Source organism: Geotrypetes seraphini, chromosome 15 (genome assembly GCF_902459505.1).
Source record: "Geotrypetes seraphini chromosome 15, aGeoSer1.1, whole genome shotgun sequence".
Lineage (NCBI taxonomy): Eukaryota > Metazoa > Chordata > Amphibia > Gymnophiona > Dermophiidae > Geotrypetes > Geotrypetes seraphini.
Genome location: NC_047098.1, coordinates 31,252,090 through 31,265,433, shown reverse-complemented (window position 1 = coordinate 31,265,433; position 13,344 = coordinate 31,252,090). Strand labels below are relative to the sequence as shown.

At 41.7% G+C, this 13,344-nt stretch overlaps 1 protein-coding gene across 6 annotated transcripts in view; it reads right to left on the bottom strand.

Moving 5' to 3' along the window:
- Window positions 1–13,344, bottom strand: part of FOXN1 (forkhead box N1) — a 129,624-nt gene that overhangs the window by 14,816 nt on the left and 101,464 nt on the right. For 5 of the 6 annotated variants that reach the window (XM_033921310.1, XM_033921305.1, XM_033921308.1 and 2 more), the window contains 3 exons: window positions 13,078–13,203; window positions 4,790–4,917; window positions 1,745–1,841 (listed from right to left, as the gene is read on the bottom strand). In XM_033921310.1, coding sequence (XP_033777201.1) covers window positions 1,745–1,841; window positions 4,790–4,917; window positions 13,078–13,203 — 351 coding nt within the window. The remainder of the gene's footprint in view (window positions 1–1,744; window positions 1,842–4,789; window positions 4,918–13,077; window positions 13,204–13,344) is intronic. The other variant, XM_033921307.1, reaches the window with a different exon arrangement.

Sequence of the window (13,344 nt, the reverse complement as noted above, 5' to 3'; positions counted from 1 at the left end):
TTTTGGAATATCTCTAGATGTTTCAATTGAACAAATGCTAAATCTACGTAAATGGAGTTACAATAGTCAAGTTTAGAAATGAGAGCAGGCATGAGAGTATGAAGGGACTTGAAATCAAGGAAATTGCATAATGAATGTAACTGATGTAAAGGCCCTGAGCGAATAGCAGATGAAATATGTTCATGAAAGGATAGCTGGGGATCTAAAATAATCCCCAGATAATGGAAGGAGGTAGCAGGTTGTATTGGTCGGTTGACAGAATTGGCAAGGGTGCAGTGATCCAGCATGCTATTGTGTTATCTGGATAGAGCACAAGTCAGTGATTAGTTACCATGTTGATAAGGCAGAGAGACAAGCTTGTAGAGGAGACAAACCTGGTTGGAAAGGAGAGTTAGAATAAACAAGCAGAATGTCATTGGTGTAAATTAAAAACTTGATGTTGAAAGTTTGGCTAAGGGTTGCTAATGGGCTAATGAAGATGTTAAAGAACAAAGGAGAAAGAAAAGAACCCTTTGGGATACCACAGTTGAGATTGCGACTCTTTGAAATGTTATGATTATGAGAGACCGTGCAAGAATGCCCTGACAGGAAAGATGAGAACCATGACCAAACCTTGCCAGAGATTCCAATTTCTCCCTTTGTCCCATGTTATCCCTTACCTGTTCCCTTCAGGGCCGTCCAGCTAGGCATGGCCTTCTCCACCAAAGCTGACCCGGAAGGCTTCCCTCTGATGTCAGAATTTACATCGGAGGGAAGCTTTCCAGGTCATCTGGGGATCCCAATTACTTCAACAGTCCTTCCAGGTAGGCTGCTCCTTCCTGCCTTCAGCTGTACTTGTTTGCAGGGGCCTAAGGGATCTGGCCAATCGGAATCTTAGGCCACTCCCAGCACATCCCACAATGCACTGGGAGACAGGCCTAAGATTCTGATTGGCCCAGGTGCCTAAGGCCCCTCTGTCTGGGCTGGGGGGGGTCTGGCTAGGATGGGGGGTCGGCGGCCTACCTTCGTGGGGGATGGGGATAGCCGGCAGGAAGGACTGGGCATCCCTCCTGCCGGGGGATGTGGCAGCAGGGTGGCAGCAGGAGGAATTGGGCAATCCACATTTGGGGTGGGGGGCCGTTTTCAGGGGTCCCAGCAGGAGGGAATGGGCATCCCTCCTGCCGGTAGTCTTCACGGGTTCCCTTGCCAATCAGTTCAGCAGCCATGTTTACTTGAAAGGCACCTGAAATGTAGGCCAGCAAAATGCCTAGGGTCGCCTAGGGCGACCTAAGTTCACCTAAGGCCACTTCTGGGTGAAACCACGCCCACACCTAGCCTTAGACGAGGTTAGGCGGCCCTATGCACCTCCCTAGGTTCCTGGAGGCACCTACAATGTAAGCGGCCTGCCTCGTGAGGTTTTTTCTTTTTTCAAAAACGTGCGTCCCGATTGGCTTTTAGACAATGGTAGGCTGCCTAAAAACGGGATGCAGTTTATATAATTTGCTCCTAAGTGCCTGTCTATAATATGTAAACTGATTTGATTGTAACTACACTGAAAAAGCAGTTTATCAGGTCCCTTTACCTTTGCTTTTTCATATCATGGATAAATTATAATCCCTGGCTTCAGAAAGCATCAAAACACACAATACAATATAAAAATTTATATTCCAGAATGCATTAGTGTGGATTACAATAAAAGGAGGAACAGACATCCCAATGTTACATGGGGCAAAAATGTGAGATAAACAAGGAACGCATGCTGTACCTTGAAATATGGAAAGTGTTCAGTCATGAAATTGTAAATCTCGCTGACAGGCAGGCTTCCATTTCTGCTGTTCTTCAATGCCATAAAAATCAGAATACTTTGGAGATAAAGAGAGGACAAAGATAATCATTTGCACGCTCAGAACCACCTTACCCCCTCTTGCTGTTCTGCTGGTAAAGTGAGATGGCAGCATACGGGCTGCACAGTAAAAGTGTCATATAGTTTGCCATGGGTTGCCAGATTTTGTCCTAAAAAAAAAAAAAGACATATGGCCCTGCCCTGTTCTGCCTCCCAACTCCAGCCGCACCCAATCCTCATCTCTTCGAGGCCACATCTGGAGGGCATCTGCGCATGCGTGGATGCCTTCCAGAGGTGGCCCCCAGCGCAATGGTTTTCAAAACCCGAGCAAAGTGCTGAGTTTTGAAAACCTGTCCGGACGCCTGGACAGTTCTCTAAAAAGAGGACATGTCCAGATAAATCCGGTCGTCTGAGGCCCATAAATAATTACAGTGCAGATAGGCCTCTGGATTATAGCAGTTTTCAGTTACTTTCATTCTGATTCTCATACACAAATCAGTGCTTTAAACTAGAGTGGAAGATTAGTCTGGTGGTGGTAGAGCACCGGGCTGGCAAACTGGGAAGCTTGGTTTAAATCACACTGCTCTTCCTTGTGATCTTGGGCAAGTCATAGAAACATAGAAACATGATGGCAGATAAAGGCCAAACAGCCCATCTAGTCTGCCCATCTGCAGGAGCCATTATCTCCTCCTCTCCCTATTGGCTAAGGTTCTTAACATTTGCATCTCCTCTTCCTATAGGCTAAGGCTCTGTGCACCCGCATTGTGAGGTCATAGAGCTGCCCATCCACAGCATCCTCTATCTCCTCCTCTCTCTGAGAGATCCCACATGCCTGTCCCATGCTTTCTTAAAATCAGACACAGTCTCTGTCTCCAACACCTCTACTGGGAGACTGTTCCACGCATCTACCACCCTTTCTGTATAAAAAGTATTATTCGATTACTCCTGAGCCTATCACCTTTGAACTTCATCCTATGCCCTCTCATTCCAGAGCTTCCTTTCAAATGAAAGAGACTCGACTCATGCGCTTTTACATCACGTAGATATTTAAATGTCTCTTTCATATCTCCCCTATCCTGTCTTTCACCTAAAGTAATAATAATAATAATAATAATAAATTTATTCTTGTATACCGCCCAACCACAAAGTTCCAGGCGGTGAACAACAAATAAGAACTGTACAATCAGTGAAAAATACATCAAGTAAAAGAAAAAAAAAAGATGGTAAAAGAAAATTATATAATTATTTGACAAACTTATCAAACAAATGTGTTTTAAAAAATTTTCTAAAAACGTTATAAGAATCTATTTGACAAATAAGTGGGCTTAACCAAGAGTTCAATTTGCCTAGCTGAAAAGCAAATATCCTATTCAAAAATTTATAACGACAGTTCTTGACTGAAGGATACATAAACATTAACTTATTATGAGTGTTTTTTAATGAGGTGTAAAAATGAAATTGAGAGGTTAGATATCCTGGCGCCAAACCAAAAAGAGATTTAAAACAAAGGCAACCAAATTTAAAGAGAATACATGCCTCAAAGGGCAACCAATGTAATTGCCGATAAAATGGGCTGATATGAACGTATTTCTTTAGACCAAAAATTAAACGCACTGCTGTATTTTGTACTAGTCAAATATGTAGTAAGCTTTTCTTAAATGATGCAAGATAGACAATGTTCCAATAGTCGAGGACAGACAGAATTAAAGGCTGCACCAAAATTCTAAAAGAAACCGAATCAAAATATCTTTTGATGGTTCTGAGTTTCTAGAGGATCATAAAACATCGTTTTATCTTAAGGTCAGTATGATATTCAACTGTTAACTGTCTATCTAGTGTAATCCCTAAGATACTAATAGAAGGAACAACTTCAAAAATTTGATCATTGATTAGAACCCATACGCCTTATGACGAAGACCACCAACCATTTTAGTAGCCTTCCTCTGGACCGACTTCACAAACTTAGATTGTGAGTCCTCTGTGGACAGGGACATGCCTAGTATACATGAATAAAACTCACTATCAGTTTCTATTGAAAAAAGTGTGAGCTAAGGTAAATTAGAATTAAAAAAAAACCCCAAAACACATGCTATAGTCCATTTTTGAGAAGTGCATGCTTTTAGCCAGTGTAATCTGTCATGCCTGGCTTAAATGCTAAGATACAAGCCTTGTTTTACTGAGAGAATCATAGACAAGACCAAAATAGAATCTACTGTATAAAGTCATCCAGACAGACATATCTCTAACGTGATCTTTAAATCCTCCCATGATGGGGATCCTCCCACTGTCTTAGCTAACTCCATCAAGTGCTTATTCAAAATGTACACTGTGGACATTGTCCTCATGCTTAAATACTGCGAAAGCTATATCTGAGTACGAGAGCTGAAAAGTTTTTAGCCCATCCAACCAATTTCTTCAATTCCGAGCATTATTTTGCCATTGTAGCTGAAAAGAGTGTTATCTTTTTTCATCAAGTGCCAATTTGTAGAAATGAAATTCTCTTTTTTGACATTGTTTCAGATCATTAACTGAATTATATGCATGTCATTCTCTTCTTGGTTGGGCTGAGAACTTCTCAGCATCCCCTCCTAGTTTGCTTAAAAATGTCTCTTCACTTTTCACTGTGAATGTCAGGAAGATTCTTGGCTGTGTCTTGCCCAGGCTTCACACTAATCTTTATTTATTTAGAAACATGCATGGCCACTAATCACTAGAGCTCTAGGTGAATTGGAAAGATATATGAAATAATAATTGACAAACAAAATACAATAAAATGAAGTAAAGAAAAAAACATTAAATATGATTTGATTTGATAAACCACTTAATACAATGACATTTTAAAGCAGTTTAAAATTACAATTAAAAATTTAACAAAGTCAACTAAAACCAAAATTTACAAAACATTTATCTTTGCATCTGTGAAGCAGAAGTTCACTTCCAGAAGTTATACATTTAAAATGATGCTACCTGTAGGAGTAGATAGGTTTGGGATATGGAGGTGGCTGGGATTCGAGGCTTGCTTGTGGTGCGATCCTCTGATAGGGATAATGGGATGATGTGATGTAGGCCACGGGATATCCTTGTTCTGATGAATACTAAGATGGCAAAAAGAAAAAAAAAAAAATACCCAAGAGAATTTAGCTGTCTCCACAGTGGAAGTGTGTTCATTTGCACAGAAGCCAAAGCATTTGTTTGAGATGGGCTCATTTTTGACCATAAAAATTCACCTAACTAGAAATTATGACAACTTCTCTGTGCTGTATATAACCCTGCATAGATTGCCAGCTCTATTGAATTTAATAAAAGCAAATATGGAAAAGATCAGACAGAAGTGTGATAGTTGGGCATTGTGGGAATGATTAGAGAGATGGAAGCACTTCAGAGAAGGACTTTCAACGCAATCTCTACAAAGTGAAGCTTAACACCCTCAAAATGTAATGTAATGTAATTTATTTCTTATATACCGCTACATCCGTTAGGTTCTAAGCGGTTTACAGAAAATATACATTAAGATTAGAAATAAGAAAGGTACTTGAAAAATTCCCTTACTGTCCCGAAGGCTCACAATCTAACTAAAGTACCTGGAGGGTAATAGAGAAGTGAAAAGTAGAGTTAGAGGAAAAATAAAAATAAAATAAACATTTTAACAAGAAAGCATTGATCTAAATACTTTGGAAGGTAGAAGAGAGGAGAGAAAGGAATAGAAGCAGAAATTTAAATGATAGAAATAGAACAAAACAAAGACAAAAGGCAAAACAATAGATATGATTAAAGATAAATCATAAGCTGGAAAGAAAAATAAAATAAAACTTTGTCTTCAATCCACGGTTTCAGCGTCAGTGATGAAGTGGAGCAAGTAAGTTTAGGAGGAGCGATTGGCGTTTCAGAAAGGACTTCTTCAGGGAAGAGACTTGGCAGACAGTCTCACTTAAAGGTAAGAAGGAGTATAATAGAAACATTCAAATATTTGATAAGCTTCCTTAAATAACAGGAAAATGAAATCTTCCATAGAAAAATGTCCAAGGAGCAGGGGGGTCATGATATGAAGTTGGAGGGAGGAACATTCAGAACAAAACTGAGAAAATATTTCTTTACTGAAATAATGGTAGAAACTCAGAATAACCCATGATCAGAGGTTACGATAACCAGCACCATATTAGACTTCAAACACACTTAAGACAAATATGGAAGACAGTGGTAGAATTTGGATTGGGAGACCACAATTGTCCAAATAATGGGCCCTTTGCTCCTTTCAGAGCAGAGATGAAAGGAGAAGTGACAAGAAGAAAGGGATCACGAACAGATCAGAGAAGGTTACCATGCCGCTGTACCAGGCCATGGTGCGCCCTCACCTGGAGTACTGCATCCAGCACTGGTCACCATACATAAAGAAGGACATGGTACTACTTGAGAGGGTCAAGAAAAGAGCGACTAAGATGGTTAAGGGGCTGGAGGAGTTGCCGTACAGTGAAAGATTAGAGAAACTGGGCCTTTTCTCCCTCGAACAGAGGAGATTGAGAGGGGACATGATCGAAACATTCAAGGTACTGAAGGGAATAGACTTAGTAGATAAGGACACGTTGTTCACCCTCTCCAAGGTAGGGAGAACGAGAGGACACTCTCTAAAATTGAAAGGGGATAGAATCCGTACGAACGTAAGGAAGTTCTTCTTCACCCAGAGAGTGGTAGAAAACTGGAACGTTCTTCCGGATTCTGTCCAGGGATTCAAGACAAAGTTAGACAAGTTCATAATGAACAAGGAGGTACGCTGGTAGGACTAGTCTCAGATAGGGTGCTGATCTTTGACCAGAGGGCCGCCGTGTGAGCGGACTGCTGGGCATGATGGACCACTGGTCTGACCCAGCAGCAGCAATTCTTATCTTCTTATGTAAAGGAAGCATAAACCAGTGGCACCACAAGATACAGGTAAGTCTGAGATATATGAACTCAAAACCAACTAGCCTTGTGCCAGTGGATTCATGATTGCCTGATATTGCCCAACAAGTCTCAGAATCGAAGCAGTCTAAAGTTTGGGCATCCACTTCACTTGTTTTGAAAGCTGTTAAAATTATTATAAAGTTTGATAATAAGGCACGGAAGGGAGGAGAAGTTAAGGAGTGTTGAATAAGGTTTGATGCTCATCTACTAGAAAGGAGCAAACCAAAGAGGAAATCAACAATAAGTGAGTTGGACCTGGCACCTTACAAGCCATCAAGCTTCTTTAGGTGGCATACAGATGTTTTAAAGTGTCTTGTGCTGACATACTATGCCATAATTTGTACTGTCATTTGAATATTTCTACTACTGAGATTGTGTATTACCTGCCTGGCTTTCTCCTGCCTTGCACTGCCTTGGGTGAATTTCTTCAAAAGGCAGTAAATAAATCCTAATAAATAAAAATCTTTAGCAGTTCAGGCAACAATAGCGACGCTGCCCAGTTCAGCGTGCAAGTTTTGCTCTGATGAAAATTCTACTTTCAAACCGAGAGTTATTGTTCAAGCAGCGATAGTTCAACCGAGCTCAGTAGAACCGGGCGCTGCATATTCAATTATGGCGCCATTTTTCAGCATAAGATAAATTTTTCACTCATTTTTGTACTCTTAACGGCTTGTGCAGTGTTGTAGCACTTTTGAGATTGATCTCTACTCATTCCATTATTCTTTACTTGCTCATATTATTATTATTTGAGTGGGTTTACCCTCGACACTATTATTATTATGCACCTAGGAAGACCCTGTGATGGCGTGCTGTTTTGAGCCTTGGGCTCTTGCATGCGATAAGTATTGAGCGATGTGCATTTTTCTGACTTATGCAACTCACACTGAGGACTTCCAAATCACTAAGGGGTCCTTTGACTAAGGTGCGCTAATCGACTTAGCGTGCACTAATCGATTTAGTGCACGTGAAAGATTAGCACGCGCTAAATGCTAATGTGCGTTAGCATTTAGTGTAAGCTAAATTGATTAGCGCGCCTTCGTAAAAGGACCCCTAAATTATTTATAGGGATATAATTGTGTGAGTGGATTCTGTATCTCCCTCAGTGCTCACTTGAAGAACTATTATAGAATTTGATTCTGAGGTGTTCTTCCTCTGGGTTTCTCATTTTGACAACAGTAACTGGGCAGGCCGACTGCTCGTTCTCATCTCTCATCTCCTGCCGTCAGTACAAGGGGTTGGGAGGAGTTGGTAAAAGAGATTGGGTTAGGTGGGGTCGGACAGAATCAGTAAAAAGGTTAGGTGGAGTCAGAAAGAGTCGGTGAGAGGAGTTGTCAGGATTTCAGCCTGATGTATCCAGTGGATGTATACGATCCCTTTAAAATGGTACTTGCACATTGTATCTTGGAACTGGTACATGCTTCAAGGAGTTGATGCCAACATGCTGTAATGTTATTGGCATCAGATCCACTACGAGGAGGTTTTGTTCTTTCCCCACTCATGGGATTAAAGAAAATGTCAATAATTTGGAAGTTAGATCTCAGCCAAATGACTCTGTGGAGCTGTAGCAACATGCAGAGTTACGCATGTTTTAATGCGCTATTCTCTCTCATTCTTCACAGTCTTTATGATGTATTTACTTTTTATTTTATTTATGTACAATATTTTCTTAACCATCTGTAGTAAAACATAGTAACATACATAGTAACATAGTAGATGACGGCAGACAAAGACCCGAATGGTCCATCCAGTCTGGCCAACCTGATTCAATTTAAACTTTTTCTTCTTAGTTATTTCTGGGCAAGAATCCAACGCTCTGCCCGGTACTGTGCTTGGGTTCCTGCCGAAATCTCCGTTAAAACCTACTACAGCCCATCTAAAACAACAAACAAATAAACCACCCAACAAAACAGGGTGTGGCGCAGCGGTTAGAGCTACAGACTTAGCACCCTGAGGTTGTGGGTTCAAATCCCTCGCTGCTCCTTGTGACCCTCATTGGCCCAGGTACACTAGATAGAGTTTGAGCTTGCCAGGACAGATAGGGAAATATGATAAAAGTACCTGAATGTAAACCACGTGGGATATAAGTGGTATATAAATAAATGAAAAAGGCAGAAAATAAACAGCAAAATTGTCTTCTGAAACAAACATGTTTCCCCCTTCTCATAATTTAATAAGAGAACTAGATTAGAAGGGTCCTTGTGAAGAAACAGAGGGAGTGTGGAACATATACAATAACCATATAAATAATAAATTCAAATTTTTATATATGATAAGTGACTCCTCAGTGTGGGGTTATGAGCTCTTAATTAAACATGCTTGAAGTACCTGACTGTATGTAAACTGCTTTGAGTGTGGTTGTATAACTATAAAAAGGCGGTATACAAGTCCCAATCCCTTTCCCTCTGTGTGTATGTAAGTGGGCAGTTCATTCCATAGGGTAAGTGCCAAGACTGGGAAAACCATATCCCATATGCAATTAAGTATTGCTTTGGACAGGGAAGAGCAAAGAGATTGTTAATAAATTGGATTGGGAGGCTTGAAACAACCAAACAGCCATCACTATCTCTGGCAATTAGCTGCCATACCATGTGTTCTCTTCAAAGATCATAGTAACATAATAAGTGACGGCAGATAAAGACCGCATGGTCCATCCAGTCTTCCCAACAGTCACATTCATTATCAAGGCAATGTTGAATCAACAATCTAGTAATTATTCATTTTACTTGCCAAGTTCTACTATAAGATGTCTTCCCCCCCAACCGATATAGGCAAGACCTGTACTCAGACTATATGAATGTGGTATAAAATTTGCATACTTGCTCCTGATCCATCTTGCACATAAGGACACAGATTCCTCCGGTCCCTTGGCTTTGTCCATTTTTAGTTCATACACAATTTATTTTGTGAATCATGACAACCAGAGACAGAGGGGAAAACCCAGTAAAGTGTGTGTGGGGAGGAGGGGGGGGGGGCCTTGTATACTCCACGGCGGCACATTTTGTTGTGAATGTTGCAGATAACTGATTCTGTCACCCTGGTGAAAATCTGAAAAATCCCTCCAGAAAGTCTTGAAGCTGAAACAGCAGCGGTTATCCTGCAAGATCCACCTGCCTGGTTTATCCTTTTGACAAGAAATCTTTTGGCCTTCCAGTTAGAGAAAACTCTTAAGGACAGGGCAAACATTAAAAAAACTAGTATGTTGCCACAGGAAAAAGCCTGGCCCAAGTCCATAACTTCCATCTTTAGCAACACTTCTTTAGAAGGTCAGATATCAGACAGCATTAACCATCTCAACACTCAAATCAGGGTCTCTACCGCTTTCTTCCATGGGGGATGATCACAGAGGAAAAACATCTTGGGAACTGCCTAATGATGGTGGAGCTGCTACTTTTTGGCTCCGGTAGATCTATTAATCACAAAGATTATTCATTTTCCCCAGTCAGAGGGTATTCCATGTCTAGGGACATCTCACTTGAAGGGCTGTCTAAGGCACAGTTCTTCAACCGCCGGTCCGCGGACCGATGCCAGTCCGCAGAAAATTTCTGCCGGTCCGCGTAGGGCCGGCGAGATCTACAAATTAAATTTCCTGTCGGGCATCTGTTCCCCTTTCCCTTCCAGGGTCGGCATTAAGATCAGCTGCGGTACTGCTACAAACGGCCGGCAAAAAGAAAGACAGAAGCCGCGGGACTTTTGCTCTTGCCGATCTTGATCCCGCCCCCTTCTGAAGTGACTTCCTGTTTTTGAGGGGCAGGATTGAGACCGGCAGACCTTGTAGCGAATAGCAATTCAGGCAAGAGGAAAGGTCCCGCGGCTTCTCTCTTCATTCTAGCCGTCTGATTTAGCGGGACCATAATTGAAGGTAGGGTAGGTTTTGTCTTTGTTTTTGCTGCCAAGTTTAGCAGGACCGGGGTCGAAGACAGGGCTAATAGCAATCGAGTGCTGGAAGAGTGGATCGGGGCCAGCAGCCAAGGGAGGAAATAAGAGATGCTGGATTATGAGGAGAGGGAAAAATGTGATATAGGTGTTGTTGGAAGGGGATGGTAGACCCAGGAGGGGGGATTGGTGTGACATAAGGAAGATGGTGGATCCCCTTGGGGGAGGATAGTTATTGGAACTAGGTGGGAATTGGAAGAATAGGGACACAAAGATAGATGCTGGACTTTGCAGGAGGCAGAGAGACATGGAAAATGCTGAACATGAGGATGGAGTATGAAGACAGAAGTCAGATATTGGACATGGGTAGAGGGAGTAGGGAGACAGAGGGGATATGCTGGACATGGTGAAGGGGGAATAGGGAGACAAGGAGAAGATGCTGAATAAGGAATGGAAGGAGTAGGGTGATGGAAGGTATCTGCTGGATTAAGATAGGGAAAAGAGGGGAGGCACTGGGATGGGGAAAGATGGTGGGTTGGCTGGATGGCTCAGCAACGGGAAGAAAAAAAGAACACAGGAAGATGCTGGACATGGAGGTTGTAGGGTGAAGGAAAAAAGCAGACTTGACTGAGTAGGACTTGACAGAGTAGGTGGGAGATGTTGGACACAGGGTGGATGCAGTAAGAAGAAAAAGGAGGTTCTGGATATTGGAATAATAGGTAGAAGACAGGAAGGGACAGAAGTGGCAGATAGATTGAAGACCTAGGAAAGAAATTTAAGAAAAGACAGAAGAAAGCAGAACAAAAAGGGCAGATAATAAAGGTAGAAAAAAATAATTTTATTTCTATTTTGTCATTAGAATATATCAGATTTGAACTATATATCCTGCTAGAGACATAACTGGGGACTGCAAAGCCCAGGCAGTGCTTCTTTAGCTTCCAGCACTCCCCTAACAACTATTCTGTTAGCCTGATATTTCTGTGTAGCATTCTGTAATAATTTGGCTTGTTCAGTTTTCTTGATAGTGGAGGGGATATATGTGAAGGGGAGGGGAAGGGAAACAGGGGTTTTGTTGCTCCTTGCTCTGTATATTTGTATTTATAAAATGACAATTGTACAGAATATTGTTTCTTTTGATACTTTAATAAAATATGTTCAATATAAAATCATAACTGAGGCTTGTGCGGATGGGATCAGATGGTTTGCGGGGACCGAACACGCGGAGATGGGGTGAAAATGTTTTTTTAAATTTCAGTCTTAGTAGTTTGCCGGTCCACAAAATAATTATTTTATTTCCGCCGGTCCATAGGTGTAAAAAGGTTGAAGAACACTGGTCTAAGGTAGTTTAAAAAAATCTAGCAAAACATTGGCATAATAGCCTTTTAGTTGAATCTAGTGAAGATTTGCCTCTTGATGCAAGGCTAATCATACAAAGGTACAATAAGAACATAAGAACAGCCTTACAGGGTCAGACTAATGGTCCATCAAGTCCAGTAGCCCATTCTCACGGTGGCCAATCCTGGTCACTAGTACCTGGCCAAAACCCAAAGAGTAGCAACATTCCAGCATCTCAAAGAATAGCAAGATTCTGGAACCCCAATGAGAGCAACATTCCATAGCTGAGATTGTGATGTCATAATGCCTCATTCCACAGTGCCTCAGAGCCAACCTCATCAGTGATGTTACAATGGCTTAATTGTCCTATACTTGGCACACATAAGAGCATAAGAACAGCCATACCGGGTCAGACCAATGAACCATCTAGCCAAGTAGCCCATTCTCATGGTGGCCAATCCAGGTCACTAGTACCTGGTCAAAACCCAAGGAGTAGCAACAATCAGAGCAATTTAATCATTTTGTCCCACAGGTTACAGCTGAGTGTAAGGGTCATGGGCAGCACCTTAAGAGTTCACTTAGCAGGTTTTCCTGATTTAGTGGTCCTATTGTAACAGTTTTGTTATGATATACATTGGAAATCCAAAACAAAAAGACCTTGATGGCAATTCTATAAATTGGCATCATGATTTAGATATAGACTGGCTCAGGGGGAAGGAACAAGCTCCACAGCAAAGCAATAGAACAGAGTGGAAACAGCCAGAGGGTGGAAAAATTGCCATTGGAGCTCAATAGAAGGTCCAACATGGCCGCTCTCCTCATCCTTTTTCATGAACACAGAGCTATTGTAGTAAGGACAGAAAGAGTACCACTTCGGTATATTTAGGGGATAGTTACTAACCTGCATTGTGTGATATTTGCCCCCTCAATGCATGTTAAAATGGCTATATTGTGTGTTACATTGATGTAACGCATATTTAAGTTATTGCGGGAAAGATAATAATGAATACCAAGCGCATAAATGCACGGAAAATGCCTCATTATCACATAAATCAAATAACACAGTTTGTGATCACGTGTTCTGCCTGAGCATGGCATTTCCCACCTACCTGCTGGAAGGGTTGTGTGGCGCTGAAAACCTGTGGCACCGGAGATTGGTAACAACACATCCCGCTCTCTCCTTCCTGCATGACTCCTACCATCGGAACAGCCTTCAGCTTCAGCTCTGAGCCCTGCTGCAATGACATTGCAGAACTGTGTTAGCAGGACATCATTTTCACCAGAGCCAAACAGTGACTTTATCATACAGCTGTTCACATTTCCTAAGGCAGCAGAGCCTTAGGAAATGTGAACAGCTGTATAAGGTGCAGCAAAGC